The sequence below is a fragment of the Silurus aristotelis genome, assembly GCF_946808225.1.
Source record: "Silurus aristotelis genome assembly, chromosome: 8".
NCBI classification, from domain to species: Eukaryota; Metazoa; Chordata; class Actinopteri; order Siluriformes; family Siluridae; genus Silurus; species Silurus aristotelis.
Genome location: NC_139581.1, coordinates 12,728,134 through 12,747,964, shown reverse-complemented (window position 1 = coordinate 12,747,964; position 19,831 = coordinate 12,728,134). Strand labels below are relative to the sequence as shown.

At 37.4% G+C, this 19,831-nt stretch overlaps 1 protein-coding gene across 1 annotated transcript in view; it reads left to right on the top strand.

The window, feature by feature from the left end:
• The window catches only part of tfdp2 (transcription factor Dp-2), a 36,797-nt gene extending 18,760 nt beyond the window's left edge, over positions 1 to 18,037 (top strand). Inside the window, exons 4-14 of the mRNA XM_083548427.1 lie at positions 2,978 to 3,066; positions 4,551 to 4,681; positions 5,100 to 5,147; positions 5,957 to 5,989; positions 9,869 to 10,031; positions 12,240 to 12,386; positions 13,389 to 13,457; positions 14,446 to 14,597; positions 14,892 to 15,058; positions 16,018 to 16,060; positions 16,875 to 18,037. Of these exons, the coding sequence (XP_083404553.1) occupies positions 2,978 to 3,066; positions 4,551 to 4,681; positions 5,100 to 5,147; positions 5,957 to 5,989; positions 9,869 to 10,031; positions 12,240 to 12,386; positions 13,389 to 13,457; positions 14,446 to 14,597; positions 14,892 to 15,058; positions 16,018 to 16,060; positions 16,875 to 17,010 (1,178 nt within the window). The 3' untranslated portion in view covers positions 17,011 to 18,037. The remainder of the gene's footprint in view (positions 1 to 2,977; positions 3,067 to 4,550; positions 4,682 to 5,099; positions 5,148 to 5,956; positions 5,990 to 9,868; positions 10,032 to 12,239; positions 12,387 to 13,388; positions 13,458 to 14,445; positions 14,598 to 14,891; positions 15,059 to 16,017; positions 16,061 to 16,874) is intronic.
• The last annotated feature ends 1,794 nt before the right edge of the window (positions 18,038 to 19,831 follow it).

Below are 19,831 nucleotides of genomic sequence, written 5' to 3'. Positions count from 1 at the left end.
TGTGTGAGAGAGAGTCTGTGTGTGTCTAAAGTTTAGGCTTTGTCACCGTCCCAGCAGTGCGCTCACAACCCTGACACCTATGTCACACTGAAGTTTTCTCTTCATTATTGTACACAGCGAGAATTTAGTTTGGCTATATAATGTGAATTTTAAGAGGAATGAAACACCACTGGCAATACTGTTTTAAGGAGGATTCTTTTTCTATATCAGTTATAAACTATATTTCCAAACGTATTGGATACCTTTCCTGCTATATGTGGTTCTTTTCCGAACTGTTACCACAAAGCTGGGGGCACTCAATTGTATAGGACGTCTTTAGATGCGCAATAATAAAATTTTGTGTTCAGTTGAACTTGGAAACCCAAACCTGTTCCAGTGAGCTCCTTGAAGATATGGTTTACATGCTTTGTAAAGGAAGATCTTGAGTGGCCTGCTGTAGAGCTCTGATCTCATCCCTACTGAACACCTTTGGGATGAATTGGATCACTGACGGCACCCCAGGTCTCAAGTTCCTGCCTTTCGTAATACTTTTGTGGCTGCTGAACACAAATATCTATAATCACACTCCAAAATCTAGTGGAACAGCTTCCCTGAAGAGTGGAGAGAATTTTAAGAGCAAATTGGCACTAAATGTGGAATGCGATGCTCAAAAATCACATACCATACTTATGACCAGGTGACCTAATACTTTTGGCAATATAGTGTATATGCTTTATTCCATCCAACTATTATATTCTACTGTATATACTACTATATATATAGAATTCACATGAATTGAATTCTATGGCAGGCCTAATTTAAAATGCATTAAGGTAAAGGTTTTAATAACGCTTTTGTTTGTTCTATCTGTAGTTTGAGATTCCAGCTGTTGCTGTGATGCTCCTGATGATACCAATGCATCATTTTGATTGGTGACCTTGATACAGCATCTGTTATTTAAAAAAAATAAATAAAAAATTAAAAGTAAAATCATATATCGAATGAACCATGACAAGGCTTACCATTAGTATAAGATTTTGAACATTTGGTTTTATGTGTCAAGCACTTGTTATAGGGCCAATTACAATTATTTATTAGAAAAGACTCATGTCTGCATTAAAAACTGATCTGATTTGACATAGTTGTGGTAAAACGTTACATTTATTTAGTTAAAATGCAAATGACTACATTTCAGAGAAGGTCCTAGAGCACATCTACACATTTTATGTATTATGCTCAGTGTAGCAGATATTTTACTGTAACAGAAGTCTCATAAAAACACATATGGTCTTTTGCGTCATCATGGAACACAGTGTGTATAGGGTGCCAACATTTACTTCTAACAGCAAGTGACCATGTCAAGCACAAATTCAACATACAAAAGCTTGTGTAGACTGCGTATAAAAGTACATTCGTTCATATGCTTTTTTTGTCAGTTGCTTCAGATAAATATCGAGCTGAACAGATGATGGTAGTGAAAGGTGTTGCTCAATGGTACCCTGGTAGTACTGGCATCAGCAGTTTAAAGCCTTAACCACAGCTTTACCACGGCTTTGTATAAAAACAGCTGCAGGCATACATTGTATTATGTGGAATTAAGCATCGATATTAGAGTTCAGAGGGAATAGTAGAAAGACATTGCAGCAAAAAGCCATTTTTATTATTTGGTCATGTGCACTTATAGGCAGTAATTGGCACAATACATTTCCATAATGGAGCAAGCAGTGCTGTTTTACAGGTGTTAAATAAAAGGACAAAATAAAGCGAGTATTACCGATAGCGGAGACTCTGCATTTCAGAAACTGTTGACTTCATATCATTTTTCACACAATAGCCTTGAGTTCTACATACTGGTGTAGAAAAAAAACATCCAGTGAGCAGCAGTTCTGCGGGCATAACTGTCTTGTTGCTGACTCAGATAAGTACTCTCTATAAACACTCTACGACTGTGGTGTGCAGAAGAGCATCTCAGAACATCAAACCATGAGTTAGGTGGGCTACAACAGCAGAAGCCAACATTAGGTTAAAGTCCTGAGACCCAAGAACAGAAATTTGGAGCTACACTAAGCACAGGCTCATTGAACCCGGACTGCTAAAGATTGAAAAAATATCAAGCGTTTTTGTATATGCATCATTGTATGCAACGCTCTTTTGTCCCACAGGGTCACAAGGAATTTACTGATGCTTTTAATTATACATTTTATATCCCTATGAATTATTTTATATATACGTTGTAATTATTTATAAAAAAAGAAACGGAAGTTTATGTCCGTTTATCGCGAAGTCAATATTGTCATATTTCCGAACGATGTTTTACCTTTAGTAGTTTTCATTTATTATCATCAGCATTTTTGCATGATGTTCTTTGTGTAGGTTGTGGGTGTGAATGGTATCAGACGTATGCAGTATTTTTCTCTCTTGCGTGCTCCGAGTCCTATTTGCATCGTCTTGCATTCATATGCAACAGTCGTGAGTGTATTTGCATTTCCATTCAGACACAGAGCGCTTGTGAAAATGAACTCTCTTTCTGCACTTTAGGCACGTCACATCCACTGATGGCGTGTGTATCCTATTGAACCACACTGAGCCTTTTCAGTGTTATTGTTCCTCAGCCTCCCACACATGAGCACTACCAGTGAAATATGCCCTTTCAGATGCATGTTTGGACAAGTTTTTTTTTTTTTTTTTTTTTTTTTTTTTTTTTTTTTTAAATGTCATTTGCAAAAGTGGATTCGGTTGATTTGTACTGTTCAACTGCAGTTTCCATCAAAACTTTAATGAGCGCTGACTGAGCAGTCAGTCACCGAGCCGGCCTTTCAGACTAATGGAGCTCGCTCAGTTTAATGTGTGTTGAGAAATCACTGTCTAAATGTCAGAACTGAAGTGGGGTACTTTAAATATAATACTTCTTTTATATTCATAATAGCCAGCCTTCTATTTTGTGGTGTATATTGATTAAGACATCAATATGACCCATTTTTTTGTTGTTTGTTTGTAGGAAACATTTCTCTTGTAGCACCGGCCAACTATAGCCCCATCACCAAGATCACTTTAGGAGCTGTGAACTCTAATGTCGGCACACCGATGGTGAGTCCCCTGCGGTTTCATGCAGATGCTTGTTCTTATTACAGCAGACAGCCTTTTTTCTTTTTGATGGGCATGTTAAGGCTTTCGAAGCCTGGCATATGTGCAGCATTCATGATCAAGTACCAATATGCTGTACCAAAGATATGGATTGTCCAAACAATTAATGATGTACATCAATAAAAGGACTGCATGCAATGACAAAAAAAGCATTCGATAAAGTTGTGATGGAAAAAAAGTAAGTGATATGTAAGCGGTGACAGTTATTTTTAGTGCTTGACAAGGAGGTTGCCAATAATTCTGGGATTGATTAAATAGCTATGGGTTTTAAACCCAGTGATTACATGTGGCCAGCAGGTGGCACTGATGCATTGTGATCTGCCGGCTTGCTCGTCCAACTGTGTGCTTGTGTGCACAGTGTCGAGCTGAAGCACTGAATTATGTATATATATGCAGTGTGAAAGAGGAGGACAGAGGGGTTCAGTGGGGACACAGTATGGGAGAGTGATTGAAAGAAGGAGGAAGGGCGTGTTTAAAATAAAAAGAGAGAAAGAGCCCGGATAAACAGGTGAATAGAACAATACGTCATGGAGGAGGTCAGGAAGAAGATTTCTGAAAACCCGGTTAGAGGATCCGCGGAAGCCTCGTTTCAGCTTGGTTAGTACAGAACAGAACTCTGTGTGTTTCGCTCCATTAATGAGCTCGTTAGTGAGGTAGTAATGACACGCGTGACTTCCCATTTACAAGCCCACGCAACACAGAGCACGCTTGCCAATAACATGGCCCTCCGTACTGTATGCTAGGCAAAGAGATGAAGGGACACTGAGAAGTGATGATAGCAGGAAGGAAAGAGAGAAGGCAGGAGGGACTCATGCAGCATGAAGGTGACTGACTTTGCTTAACGTGTCCTTGGCAGGCTTCGGTCCTTGGAGGGTTGGTCATAAATCTGTAAAGGTAGTCTCGAGATAAAGAGAGCAGGGGATGAGAGCATGTGTGCTGCAGGAAGAAGCAGTAGGCTGGCGGTTTAATATCTATTTATTAGGATGTTCATTTTTCTGCGTTTAAATATAATAAATTCGAAAAGAAATGTAAAACCTAAACTATTGAGGTAGAACATTCTGAAGGTGGTACATCAAAATGTTCAGAAATACTCCAGGTGGTTAAACAAAATAATCTTTAACAATCACTTTTATTGTTTCATCCATGAAAAACACATTTCATATTCATTATATTATCAATTTTACTCTGGCACGTTTGCCAGTGTTGTAATTATGTACAGTTTGTAAAAGTGCATTGATCATCACCCGTTCGAGAAAAAGAATGCATTTAAGAATCAATCATTTTTAGAATTCTTAGTCTGTGTATATGTCTGTTGCAGCCTTCCACGGTGTACGTATATATACAGATCGAAAGTCGTAGGATCTACATTTGGCTTGAGATATTCTTATCTTTTTTTTCCCTCCAATTATTTCTCTCACTTTCTGCAGATTATAAGCACTCCTCAGAGGGTGACTCACCCAGGAAGTATCCTCTTCGGCAGCCCCTTCACGCCACACACTACACCTGCTGCCATGGTTACACAGGCTTGCCCTCCAGAGGGCAACGAATGGACCCCAGGGTGTGTATGTGTGCTCCCTCCCCCACATAAACACATTGACTTGACATGTTCAGTCCAAGATGTATGAAAAGCTACAGTAGAGTGTCGGAAATTAAGGCTCTTGAGATCAGACCTAATGTTAGTAGAACAGTTGAAAAGTGCTTTGAAATATTACAACTGTTATGGTGTTATAGAGTTATATCATACTGTATGTGTTTATTTATATTTATATATATATATATATATATATATATATATATATATATATATATATATATATATATATATATATATATATATATATATACACACACACTGCATATTTTATAGCTTCTGCACTGAAATACCAGAGAGTGTTGAATGTAAAAGAAGGATTTGTTTCCATATTGATCTTGACTCTCTTAAAGTTCCTTAAATGGTCTCGATTCTTCTTTTATAGGAACAAGAAACGGACACATGACTTTATAGACTCCTATTACTCTGACAGGTGAGTGGTGGTTCATCAAATATAATCAGGATTTTTCTTGTAAAACTATAGGCCATGGTGCCCTCTAAAACTTTTGCCAACCTCAGATTGCTTGAAAATCACCTCTAAAAAGTGTGGCCCTATAAGAACACAGGGGATTGACCAATTTTTGCATTTTGCCATATGGTTTGATTTGAAAAGGGCAGTCTATTAGCATAGCCATTGAGAAATCAAAGTTAGGACGTCTCTTCCATGGATGGAGAGTAGAGGCTTTCGAATTCCACAAAAGGCCTGTGTTTTTTACGGGGACTCACGTTAAACGTTTAAAGGAAACATGCTGTGTATACTCTGCTTGACGCAGCAGGCTCACTAAGTGTTGGGTGGACACTAAGTGCTTTGGGGCCATTTAAAACATATGGCTTTGGAAATATAAAGTAATATTAATGTCTAGCATGGACAGTTTTGCTTGTTTAACATAATGGAGCACTTATTTTATCTTTGTTAAGAATTATATAAGGCTATATATATTTACTTTGTTAGCAATTATTTTCAACTGATAATCACTGTTTCACATTTAATGATTATACTGATTGTTTGATTTCTGTTTAAGTCCCATCTCAAATATAAGATATATTCATATGATAATGATAATTACTTTTATTTGTTAACGTGCTTTGTTGATTTTCTTTTCTATTATACAAAATGGGTGAAAAAAGAAATTCTGAGAAAAACTTGGGCAGCAAACTGGTGAATCACATACGATTGTGTATATTGCTCACCCTCATGTAGCTGAATAGACTGATGCAGCCTTGTATGTGTGTGTGATACAGGGATGGACTTTGCTCCAGTGACTCCTCATCAAGGTATGTAAGCTCTGCTATCAATGCACAGTTATGTCAGTCTGTATTGGCCTTTATTTGGTTCTGTGCTCTCACTGTCTGTCTACATACACAATACAAGCCATAGCAGAACACTTGCTCCTGACACTTTGCATAGCAATTTTCTCATGATGTACTGAGTCACTGTTATGTTTAGACTGACCATAAAGAAAATAGCTTATGGCATAACAGCAGGTACAAATCAGCTATGATGAGGCAACACTTTTGTATTATTGTAGGGTTTTATTGAAAGGAAGCTTCCCAGCTGCGTAGTCGGATAGCTGCATTTCCTGATTAGCATGCACCCTGCTGAGGTGCTGCAGAGTTGTGCATTGATTAATAAAGGAGACAGCAGAGGTTGGTGCTGGAGGTAGTAGCATGACGTGCTTTGTAAGTAGAAGCTCTGCATTCAGCGTTTACTATATATATATATATATATATATATATATATATATATATATATATATATATATATATATATATATATATATACTTTTTTTTTTTTATTCCCGTTAATGTGCATATTAACAAAATGAATTGATCTCAGTTTAATTAATATATAGGGAAAAAGAAAATCATAGCAGTATCCCAAATGGCTTCCTAATCACTATATTTGCTTGCCATACGTTTTATAAAAAACACTATACATCCTAATTTGTTAAACACAGATACATGCGTATTCCTATGTGCAAATTTTTGTTTTGAACAGACTGTATTTTTGTTTTAGAATATGTAAGTATTCAGAAGATTGAATAGTATTGGGACTGTGAAATTCATTCTGACAGCTCTAATGCTGGTTGGTCTAAACACTCAGTAAATTATTCAGTGCATTGTAAAAGCGAGCAGAGTCTCTGTGTTCACAATCGCACGAAAACACACTGCTTGTGTGTTTATTTGTGTGGTTCACGTAGAGAAAGTGTTGTGGTTGCAGGATGCACAAGCACACACACACATCTATGCACTACAATGTCAAATAAACAGATTTCAAATATGTTGCATTTAAAGACACACACACACACACACACACACACACACACGTTGTGCATCACCTCTCTCTCCATCCATTATCTGTATACGTGCAGATGTGTAGATGCATGTCTTCTTGTAAAAGGTCACTTGCCTCGCTCCATCTCGCATCCCCTCCCCCTCTTTTCTGAAACGGCACTTCTTCAGTTTGTCACAGGAGGAGAGAGAGCCTCGCTACTGTTGCCACGGAGAAATATGCATGTTTTGCCGAGTAGCATACATTCTCACACACGTGTGCGAGCACAACTCGCGTCTCTCTCGCGTCACACTTTAAACGCCCTCCACTCGCACTACTACATGCAATCCATTTACATCTTCTCATTACAGCCAATATCGTGAGTCCGGTGTCTGGAACTAATCTGTGCTGACAATTGGGACTTTGAGCTGCTTGTACGAAGCACCCCAACCCCCACTGCAACACCGAGCATGCTCAACAGTAGTTATATAATTCACCGCTCACTGCAGCACTCACTCAAACCCTACATTTCTTTTCTACGCTTCCTATAAATAAAAGAGAAATTCACAGAGAAAGTAGAATGTGAATGGATTAACTCTCGCTTTTACTCGCCCAAGCAAATACACACATCTCATGTTTTATACGTTAATGCATATATCTGTGGAATTCATCCATCCGTGTGTGTATCCATATATTCAACTGACTGCATGATAGAAATTCTCTTAGAACTTTTAGATCTTCTGCATGGGAACTAATTGATTTCTTGGTGAGCTACAATGCCGAAGCCCAAGAAGTGGTGGACGGAAACATTACAGCATACAACATCCATCGAATAGATGTCCTGTCTTTTTTTTTTTTTTTTTTTTTACACTGATACAGTCGAAACTAATTTCTACAGCAAATGAGAAATTCTCTGAGGCAGATATACAGTTAAGGCCAGAAATATTTGGACAGTGACCATCGGATTTAAAATGAAACAACTGAGGTCTAATTGAAGGGCAGACCTTCATGATTAATTAGAGGGGTTGAACAAACATATCCTATTAAACATTTAGGAATTGCAACCATTTAAATACAAAGTCACCTCCTTTCAGGGGTTCAAAAGTAATTGAACAAATTAACATTACCGTAAATAAAATGTGAGTTTTTAATACTGTCTAATAATGTTGAGAATCCTTTGAAGGCAATGACTGCCTGAAGTCTTGAACCCATGGACATCACTAAATGCTGGGTTTCCTTCTTTGTGATGCTTTTCCAGGCCTTTACTGCAGCTGTCTTCAGATGTTGCTTGTTTGTGGCTTTCTGCCTTAAGTTTGTCTTGCAAGTAAAATGCAAGCTCAATTGGGTTGAGATCTGGTGATCGACTTGGCCACTGCAGAATATTCCACTTCTTTGCAAACTCCTGGGTTGCATTAGCAGTATGTTTGGGTCATTGTCCCTCTGTACTGTGAAGCGCCGTCCAGTCAACTTTGCAGCATTTCTTTTCTGTTTTTTTTTTTTTTCAGAACAATCTGTTGATTTGGCCACTCCTAACATTTCTGCTATCTCTTCTGTTTTTTCATCTTAATGATGGCCTATTTTACTTCCATTGAGAGTTTTTTTGACCGCATGTTGGGATTCACAGACAGAAATCTTCCAAACAGGAATGCTACACATAAAATAGCTTTTGAGGCAATTGTCCAATTATTTTTGGTCCCTTGAAAAAAAAGCTACATATCAAGGAGCTGTAATTCCTAAACCCTTGTTCCAATTTCGATGTGAAAACCTTCAAATTACAGCAGAGAGTCTACACTTTAAGCCCATATTATTTATATAACTATTTTTAACATGTTTTGGAATGGTTTAAATAACTTGTGTCACTGTCCAGATGTTTCTGGGCCTAACTGTATGTTATGGAAGAGTCAAAGTGTGGGGTCAAATAAAACTAAAACCTTTCACCGGAATTAAATTATAAGAAGGGTATCAAAGGGTATTGATATGCAGTTGTGCTGATGTGTAAGATTTGAGTTGCATTCAAGAGTTGCTCTGCAACTAAAGAAAGTATGACCAAGTTTAAGAGTTTTCCTAACAAAGATTCATATAATGATCATAGTCAGTACATACAGTCTACTGTCATATGTATGTGTGAGCTACTGATTTGTCCAACTAGTTCTAGAGCCTATCGCCATATGAGCAAAATTGTTCCAATAATACATCTAATGAAGCCCTGAATGTCTCCTGTGGCATCATCCAAATCTTTAAAAAGCAGTAATGCGAAAGCAGTCATGCGAAAGCAGTCTGCTCAGGTGTAGAATTATTATTTTTTTTTCTCCTCTGTAAAACTTGGGGAAATACATATTTTTTTTAAAATGCACATCCCTGACAAGTCCTCTTGAAGTGGTTATGTAATCTATGAGTATCCACATGTGAGCACAATTTCTCGCAGCTTCCACCCACTCACTGTGCCTCTCTGCCATTTGTTGGCATTGGCTACAGGATGTGCGAGAGCATGCGTATCAGAAAGCTGTGGGTCAGGCCTAGGGTATGGGGTATAGCAAAGAATTGCATCCGTTGCCCCTTTCAGGGAAAAAGCTAATGTAGACAGAAGACAGTATGTGTAAATGCTGATGATAGTAGCCAGGGTTTGCAGTGATTAGCTCATTGGATCATTATTGTGATTGTCAAATTTGCAATAATTTTTATTTATTTTTTTTTACCAACTTTACAAAGTTTCTAGAGCTGAATTAATCACATAATCTCAAAGATACTCTAGGAAAAGTGTAAACTATAACTTCTATGAAATGGAATTAGTTTGTTTATTCATTTTGAGCTTCTGATTATATCCCCTTTATTAATATTTTCCATTAATATTGTACTCTTGTTGGTTCTGTGTCTGTTTGCAGTAAAAGAATGAAGAAAGTTGATAAGAAAGGAAAAGGGCTCAGGCACTTCTCCATGAAGGTGTGTGAGAAGGTGCAGATGAAAGGCACTACGTCCTATAATGAGGTGGCTGATGAATTAGTGTCAGAGTTCACCCACGCCAGCAACCTCGCATCTACAGATTGTGTAAGTATCATATATTTAGATATACTCATCTAAGCCCATGTGGTTTTCTTTCATAAATCAACTGAAAGGAAGAGAATATATATATATATATTTTTTTTTATTTAAAGCATAACAAGCAGTAAATGAATTTCCAACTCGAGCAGCACAGACTTGAAATTGGGTCTGAACATTTTAAGCATGCACTTTAGTCCATATTTCACAAAGACAAATAGGCCATTTCCTTCCTCTACTGCTTGTTATAGGCATCGCAAAGTCTCTGAAGCATTCATGGTCAATTATAAATGCAGAGTGTTTATTTGATATACACAGCGGCACATAGATGCCATGAAATCCCTGTATGCTTTGAATAACAATTAACCCCCACACAGTTAAACACAGAGTTCCTATCTTTCAAGATCACTAAATTGTTGGTTTTATTCACTGGCAAAAGAGACACACTAACTCTTTTTTACACACAAACAGCTTGCTTTTTTACACACCCTTACCCCAAGAGTGCAAACTCTATTTTACAGACTGTTCTTCATTGCTCCTTGTGGCTCAATTTTAAAATTTGATGTCCCATGATATCAAAAATTTGATTCGTCCCTATTCATATGGAGGTATGGAAATGAACCTTAGATCAGTAACGCTTGCCTCACATACAAATATAGTGTTTGGCAGGGATAAATGTGAGACTGGCAAATAGCATCCTTTCTCACAAGACATCTGGAGGTTGGAGGTGTTTGCGATACTGTAAATGAATGTGAGCAGAGATTAATTGAATTACAAAATGCCCTGTTTATAAAAAACAATAAATTGAGCGTATTAAATTGAGATGGGGTGTGTTCTACTGTATTAAAAGAACCAATCAAATGATTGCTTTGGCCTTAAGTTTGGTGTAGCCTACAAACACTAGCCTTAACAATGATATGCCTTATTTTTCCCCTGATATTTTTAGCCATATGTGGTTCCTCCCCTAACTGTCACCACAGTTGGAGGCATTGTATAGGGTGTTTTTGGATAAAGGAATTTTTTTTCCTTCACTTAAACTAGGAGAGCGAAACTGTTCCAGCACAAAGTGAGCTCCATGAAGATATGGTTAACATGGGTTAGAGTGGAAGATCTTGAGTGGCCTGCTATTGAGCTCTGAGCTCAACCCTATTGAATGCCTTTAAGATGAATTGGAGTGCTGACTGCACCCCCAGGCCTCCTCACCCTACATCAGTACCTGACTTCACTAACGTCCTTGTAGGTGAATGAGAACAAATCTCCACAAGCGCACTCCAAAATCTAGTGGAACATCTTCCCAGAACAGTGGTGGCTACTTTACAGCAAATTGGGAGTAAACGTGGAATCCGATCTTTAAAAAGCACTTACTAATCTTATGGTCAGTGGACCACAAACATTTGTCTATATAGTGTTCTGGAGCTCTGGATGTTAAATATATGTAGCTCAAATCCAAATATATATTACTAAGTAAATTATACAAAGAGTGTGGCTGATGAATAATTAGATAATTCAAATATCTAAATATTAAGCTGATTGTTAAAGTGTATACATATATTTTTATCTTATAGGTAATCTGAATATTTCAGATTTTTCTGCCAACAGAATGCATTAGTTCTAAACTGATGTAATTTATTGCTCTACGCTGTTTTGTTATGTAGGTTTGTTATATATTAAACCCAGTTATGTATTTTACCTGTCAAACAGGCTTGTAACTATAGGATCACAGTGGTTAATAATAATAACGATGATGATAATGATAATAATAATAATTATTATTATTATAAAAATGTTAATAGGTTATTATTTTCATTGCAAAATAACCCAGACTCAGGCTACACTTTTTGGGGTCTCTGTATTAAAAACCACTTCATGAGTATTTATTTATTTATTTATTTATTTATTTATTTATTTATTTAATGTCATGTGAATACTTTCCGTTATTAGTTCTGACAGGACACCTGATGTCCAATATGCTGGAATTGAATTCCTTTACTCCTTCTGGAATCTTAAAAGTGTAATTAAAAAAAGATTTACCTGCGGGTGCCGGAAGCAGCTGAGGCCCCAGAGGGGTGGGGTGTGAGGGGCTGCAGCATTCACAACGAATTAGTTAGAAAGAGGAGGCTGTAGTTGAGGGATTTTTTAAAAACTGGTGTGTGTGTGTGTGTGTGTGTGTGTGTGTGTGTGTGTGTGTGTGTGTGTGTGTGTGTTTCCTACAAGCAGCAGGCGTACGATCAGAAAAACATTCGCAGGCGTGTGTACGACGCACTGAATGTGTTGATGGCCATGAACATAATCTCCAAAGAGAAGAAGGAGATTCGCTGGATTGGTCTTCCCACTAACTCGGCACAGGAATGTCGCAACCTGGAGGTGGGTATGAGAGAGAAATGTTTGTCAGTAGAAACATCACTCAAAGCTGAAGATTGCAAACAAAACCACTTCCTAGGGTGTGACATGGAAAAGTGGTACACGGCGCTGTTTTGTGATCAGGCTACAGGTTTTGCTAGCTGTGGCTGACAGTGATGGCACAGTTTCTCTCTTTGTCCTCATTACATATAATAACCCTGGCAAGTAAGAGCACTTAATATTCTGAGAGTCTTCACAATGATGGTGCTGTTTTGGGGGAGGGCAGAGAGAGAACATGGTGTGACTGTTACGAAATGCTGACATTGGAGACTTCTTCTAAAAAAACATAACCAGATCGACTATTCGACTTTTTTGTTTAATATCAGGCGTCTACCATACTTGTTTTTGTGAATGAGAAACTATATAATATTATAGATGATTAGAATGAGTGTATTAATACAGATTTCTGAATTGCCTTGTGCTATTATCAGATTTAATGTTGTAGAAATCTGTTTATTTAAATGTTTAAATATGCATACAGTTGAACAGTATGGACAATAAACCCTACGTTTATGTAAAATAAATATATACACATGATCTGATTCGACACTAACACTTAAGCATTTTCCTAAAGGCAATTTGGTAATGCAATTTTCACAAGCGTTTGTGTTCAATGTCGCACATTTGTATGTGGGTGTTTTAAAAGAGCTATCTGAAAGCACCTGGTGGTGCTATGTTTGATATGATGGCAGTGATAGACAGGGAGGCTGTGTGGCAGGTTGCAGAGCAGAATAAAGCAGAATAGAGAAGAGGGCTTGAGGCATACTTCTTGCTTTTTTTTTATTATGTATAAACACAGGGTCCTGTAAAGCCCAGCAATCTATAAAGCACACACTGGCTTTCACTAGATTTTCAATGCTATATTCATGTGTGTACATGTGTTCAACTTGTACAAGCAAGAACCTGGAGTAAAGTAAAACACTATGGCATTTTTTTTTTTTCAACAAACGTGTCTTTGTCTTTCAGCTGGAGAAGCAGAAGCGACTGGAAAGAATCCGGCAAAAAAGAAGCCAGCTAGAGGAGTTAATACTACAGGTTCGTACAAATCTCAATTATCTGTTATTGTGCGTGTGCGTGCGCGTGTGTGCGTGCGCGTGTGTGCGTGCGCGTGTGTGCGTGCGTGCGTGCGTGCGTGCGTGTGCGTGTGTGTGTGTGTGTTTCTACATGTTGCCCTGCTCTTAAGAAATGCGTTCAGTTTGTGAACATAAAATGGGTTAAGGACTAATGATGATGCCAATGCTGCACACAATCATGGCTGTCATAGTATATTATGACGATGAGAAAAAAATCTGAACTCAGGAACTGAAATTTAAAGTACCATTTAGTTTGAGCTCGTTTACCACCGAAATGACAAAGTGATGCAATCAGACTGCATTAGTGATAGATGCTGCTATTTCTTAATTAAATTAGTAAGGGTTTTTAGAACATTTTTAAAAATCATTCTCTAGTAGGAACAATATACCCAAAAATGAATTATTATTATTATTATTGTGTTCATTTTATTGGTTCAAAATAACATGTTAAAACTTGGAATGAAATCCATTGGATGGGCTGAACGACATTTCTATTAGCATATCATTAGCAAATATAGCCAGGCTTTATCCCAGTGCATGGACAGAACACGGCACAAGTGTCTTTTTGTTCCCACGCTGAAATTCAAACCCCCCCACCACCACCTGCACAGCCCTCTAACCCACTACATGTGTTAGAAATAAATCTTTAACACCCTTCAGGTTATAATTAGTTCTACAGAAAAGTGAACAATCTGCAGTATTGATGGTGTAAGACTCAGCAGGAGAAAGCACTAGGGGTTAAGGTTGAATGAATGTAACCAGTGATTGTGTATCTGTTTTTTTCTTTTAGTTTTTTTTTCTTTTTTTTAATGTCATTTACAGCACACCTCATATGCTACGTTTGACTGTAGTGCCACTGGCACACTGAACATCTTTCATTAAAGGTTGTGTCTGTGTGTGTTGGACATGCTATGTGAAGTACTGACCACTCTGTCTCTTCCATCGAGCAGCAAATAGCTTTTAAGAATCTGGTGAAGAGGAATCAGGCCAACGAAGCGGCTTCAAAATCCCGACCTCCACCCGGTTCTGTCATTCAGCTTCCATTTATCATTCTCAATACAGACGTGCGCACAGTCATCGACTGCTCCATCTCCAGTGACAAGTACATCTCTTTCTCCTTCTCTCTCGTTCATGTTCTCTTGCTTTCTTACACCTCTCTCTCTCTCTCTCTTTGTCGGTCTGTCAATGCCATCTGTGGCTGGATTATAAACCAGATCTCTTTTTATTCTTTTAAATTTAAAAATATTCATCAAGAAAATAACCATTTCAGCACCTTGTTCTTTCACTAATGCCGTCCTTCCAAGCTCTTTTAACCATTAACCTTACGCTTGATCATTCTAGCAAACCTAGTTTTCTGCTTGCAGTCTCACTCAGATCACTTCATTCCTCGTTGCAGATGTGAATACCTCTTTAACTTCGACAACATGTTCGAGATCCATGATGACATCGAGATCCTGAAACGTATGGGAATGTCTCTGGGGCTGGAGAACGGCACATGCACCACAGAGAACCTCAGTGTGGCCAAGTCTCTTGTTCCCAAATCACTAGAGAGCTATGTCACAGGTCGGTGGCTTTAAACCTACAAGACGTTTTTTCTGCTTTTTCATTTGTGTGTGAAAATCCTGTACAATTAAAAATGAGGCCAGCATATTTGGAGCTGAAAAAGCTTTGTGTCATTCTGAGCATCGGCTCCTCCAGGATTTGTAAACTGTTGGAGGGGGGACCGAATGATCTGCATGACTAACATTTGGAACTGCTGAGTCACTGGCTGTCTACAAACAAAGACTAAAGTCCTACCTCTTCACCAAGCATTTGAATTAGCTCTTAGTCAATCTGTTTAAAAAAGAAACCCTTATGTCATGTGTTTCAAATACTGCACTAACCCTAGCAACATTGGAGCTCCAGTCCGGATCCTGATGTATTGAACTAGCTCGAGGATGTGTTTTTTTCTAAGGGCAGCAAAGCAGCTCTGTAAGTCGCTCTAAATAAGCGCATCTAATAAATGTATTTCCCTGCGTGACAGTTCCGAAATTTTCCTCTCTCTCGTCGCTAGATGTGAGGTGTTCCGGTCCGGTGCGTCTGAATATGAGAATGTGGATCTAAATGCAAAACCGACAAGCATGACTGTAGATATTAAAGCCAAAACAGCTGACTGTACTTTTAAGTGGCTGGCTTTTTAAACACATTTATTTATTATTATTTATGCATATGTGCTATAGAAATGTTCAGATGGTGAACCATATATGCTTATAATATGTTTTTACCATATAAGCATACATTATAAATAAATATGTAAGAGACCTTAGTTTTTCTGCGTATTGGCTTCACTTAAGTCTTCCATTGTGAAAAAATATTTTATAATTTAAACGGTCAAATCACCCCCAGTGTCTGTAACTATACACTTTAGACTTTGTACACACAGCCATTTAAAGTTTTTTCTTTCAATGTTTGTTCTATCAGATGTATAAAAGGCTTATTTGTAGTTGTAAATATTCATGCTTTTGCATTTGATCTGTTGTTAGGCATGGCCAAGAAATCCAACAGAACCACTCACAGTTATACAAGGTATATTTGCATCTTTCAACATATTTGCTGTAATCCTTTCAAGCTTAGTTATTCTCATTATATTTATGAAAAAGACTTTAAGCATAGTATCTGAGAAAGCACACTTCCCACAATTTCACTACTTTCTGTTATATTTGAATTACAGTAATTCCCCGCTTTACTGCGGTTCCAATCTCAGGCCCCCTGTTTATCGCGGAATTGCATTTGCCACATAGCTAGTTTGTTTAGCAGATTTTCCCGGTCTCTCGCGTATAGACCAAAAAACGTATAGGGAATTGTTTTTATGGCGTTTTATGTTCAAATAATAAAATATGTTAATAAAATATTATTATTAATTACAAATGAAGTGAAATGTTAACAGTACAGTACTGTATTCATACTGCATTTTTGGGGTGGCGTCCGTTTATTGCGTTTTTTTTCTTTATCGCAGGCGGTTTTGGAACGTTACCACCGCGATAAATGGGGGATTACTGTATTGCTTATTTACACATTACTAGCACCGGCAGTAAATGTGCTAGCTGGAGAACACAAAGTAGCATTAATTGCTTGTTTTTGTGGTCAAATCTTCTGTAACTTCAAATAAGGATTCCTGTAATAATAGTAATAATAATAATAATAATCATCATCATCATCATCATCAAACAGATTTCACAGTTCCTTGAAGTACATATTTGGGGAAGCTTTGGAACGCAACACTGTTTGAATCATTTTAAGTTCACTTGTTTCCTCACATGTGCTGTTGTCAAATAATTGTTCAGAATGTATGATACGCCTGAACTGATATTCATACCAGTGGCTTTGTTTCTTTCTGTAGTCACAGCAGCACTGCTCCGTCATACACTTCCGAGTCTCGGGGTCAGACACCCAGCTCTTTAAACGAGGAGGAGGAAGACGACGACGACGAAGATCAAGACGAAGATGATGAGGACGAGCCCTCTTCTCCAGAATAAGCTCAGAAATCGGTAACGACGTTCGCTTTTCTGAGACTGGACCTCTGTCCTGCCGATTGACTGTCTGCCAGTGGAATAAGACACCAGAATAAGCTTCCACTTGGGATGAGATTTTTCAAACCGTCCGTTTGTTTATCCCTCTATATATCGATCTCTATTTTTATTGATCTCTCCCACTTTGTGCACATGTACACCCACCCATCCACATACACACTGGTTTTGTATTTAGAGGAGGACTGATAGTCATGTTCTAATGGTGCTTTTTCTCCTTGTGTAATGCCAGCAAACCTCAGGTCAGGTAAAAGGGGGGAGTAAATGCTGGCAGGAATTTCACATTGACAGCTTTCAATTGGCCCTCCGACTGCCTCGAAAACATCTTTTCTCTCAGTTCAAGTCTCATTGTATTTATTACTGTCCTATTCTAAGATGAATTATCATTGTAATTTCTTGTGTTTAGACAACAGCCAATGCTTAATGGTTTTGTTTTCTGTTTATATCTCTCCCACATGCACTGTAATGAAATGAATAGCGTAACTATTTCCATATTCAGATTGTGGAAGGAATTTGTGTGCTTTTTAGAAAAGGAAAAAAAATGTTTGTTTTCTTAAGATTCTTTACAATTTTGTTGTGCATTATCTTAGTTTTTTTTTGTGTTTTTTTGCCATTTGCTACAATAGAATGAATTTGGCGGGAATTACAATAATGAGATTAGCATATTTGTCTGGGTACATATGCCCTGAAAAGCTGCATGCTAGGGAGTGAAGTGTTTTTGTAAGTGTGATATGTAGAGTAGCATCTTCTTTTTTTTTTCTTTTTTTTTTAAGAAATTTATAGTGGATATGAAATGGCCAATACCAGGCACGTTTCCCACTTTGACCTATTTAGGTCAGCATTTTAAACATGGATTCTTATTTGAAAACCCAATAGAAAAATATTATTACTTGTATTTTTCTCAGATGGTTCCTACTTTGGTTTGGAAATGTAACTCAATATGTATATGTATACATAAATGTATAATTTTGGTTAAGTCTGTGTGGCAAATCCTTATTTTGTACAACCAGCCATCATGGTTATTTTATTGTGGGGTTTTTTTGTGTGCGCAGGAGGGTTACGTCCATATTTATGTTTGAAATATTTGTACCCAATGCAATCTTTTATGAAACTGACCTAAAAGATCTTCTTGTGTTGGACCTGAGATTAAGACTAACGCTGATTTAAGGAGGTTTTGGTTTTAACACAAAGCACATACTAAACCCACAAAAAACCCACTTTCTGTGGATTCACTTTTAAAGATTTGATTGTCATATATGCAAAAAAAAAAAAACCTGCATGCATATCAGGTTACAGTCTACTTTACACTAATTTTGAATGAATTAAATATATTTAATTTGCGGGGAAAAGGCCAATCTGATCAAACAAGATCTATATGCACATTGTTGTCTTTAAACATCTTAAAAGTCTTAGATCTCGGTGGGTGGGAAGGAAGGATTTTGTACTCTTTAACACCTGTCAATCACACTGGACATTCATGAGTGTCTGTAAGTTCATATATGTAGAACTAAACAGCTACTTTCCACTGAGTGTGTTACGCTGCCCTGTGATGTAACGTGAGCAAAAATTCCAAAACATGTAGTTGGTCAACTGCCCAGTTTGTAGCGTTCCTATGATTGGGAGAGCTGGCTGGGGAACAAAAAGGTTTTTATATTAAATGTGAATTTGTCAGGCTTGAGATAAAAGAAAATAAAAATGACATTTTTATTTGTAATTTGTGTGTAGAATTTGAAACTCGGTTTTCATTCTTCTAAAGTTTGTGGGGATATTTTTTTTTTTTAAAGATCTTAAGCACTGTTTTTGACATCCTCTAGCATTTTACTGTGCACTGGTGATGGTTGGTGGTGTGACTGAGAAGTAAGCTTTAGATATTTATTTACGATTATTTTAGGAATTCATGTATTTTAATAAACACAGCAGGGATTTTATGTATCTAAATCATACCAGAAGATAAATGTTCTGTAGTAAAAAGATATACAGGGATGACAAAACATTAGATTTGCCTTGTCTGGGATACAAGAAAAATGAAATCTGCCTAATTTATAGTGATAAAACTGTTTTAAATGTTTCACTTTAACTATTTATGACTCTTGGTGCCAATTAACAAATTTAAACAAAAAACAATGTACAGTGTACTGCATTCTAAAGAATCTATTCAGATGAACTGCCTCAGCATACCTGAAGCTTGATGTCTCATTTTCTCCCCTAAAACTGCACCATTAAATATTGGAGGGTGTAGTCTTAGATATTTGCCAAAAGGTATGAAACCTGATGTTCTGTTGTAACCAAACTGGTTTATGGTTTGATGTGTATTTTGAAATGCTTTTCAGCTCACCACAGTTGCAGAGAGTGGTTATTAGAGTCACTACAGCCTGACTATCAGGTCAAACCAGTCTGGCCATTCCCCTCTGACCTCATGTTTCTGCTCTCAGAACAGGGGCACAGTGAATATTTCTGTTGGGTTTTTTTTTTTTTTTTTTTTTTTTTTTTTTTTTTTTTACATTTTAAAAAAACTGTTGTGCACGAAAATAGTAGGGGATCAACAGTTATAGACATTTTTCAAACCCGTCTCTCAAAAGTGCCATGGGCAAAGTCTTAGAGATACGATTTTTTTTTATGTGAACAGTAATTAAAACTCTTTATTTGATTTATAACATGATGCTAATGGCTGGTTAGATATTTGCATAAATAATCAAAAGTATAGGTGTTCTTATTTTGAACGGTGGCTGAGTACATATGCAAGCATGTGCATTGTTCATGCAGTAATAGG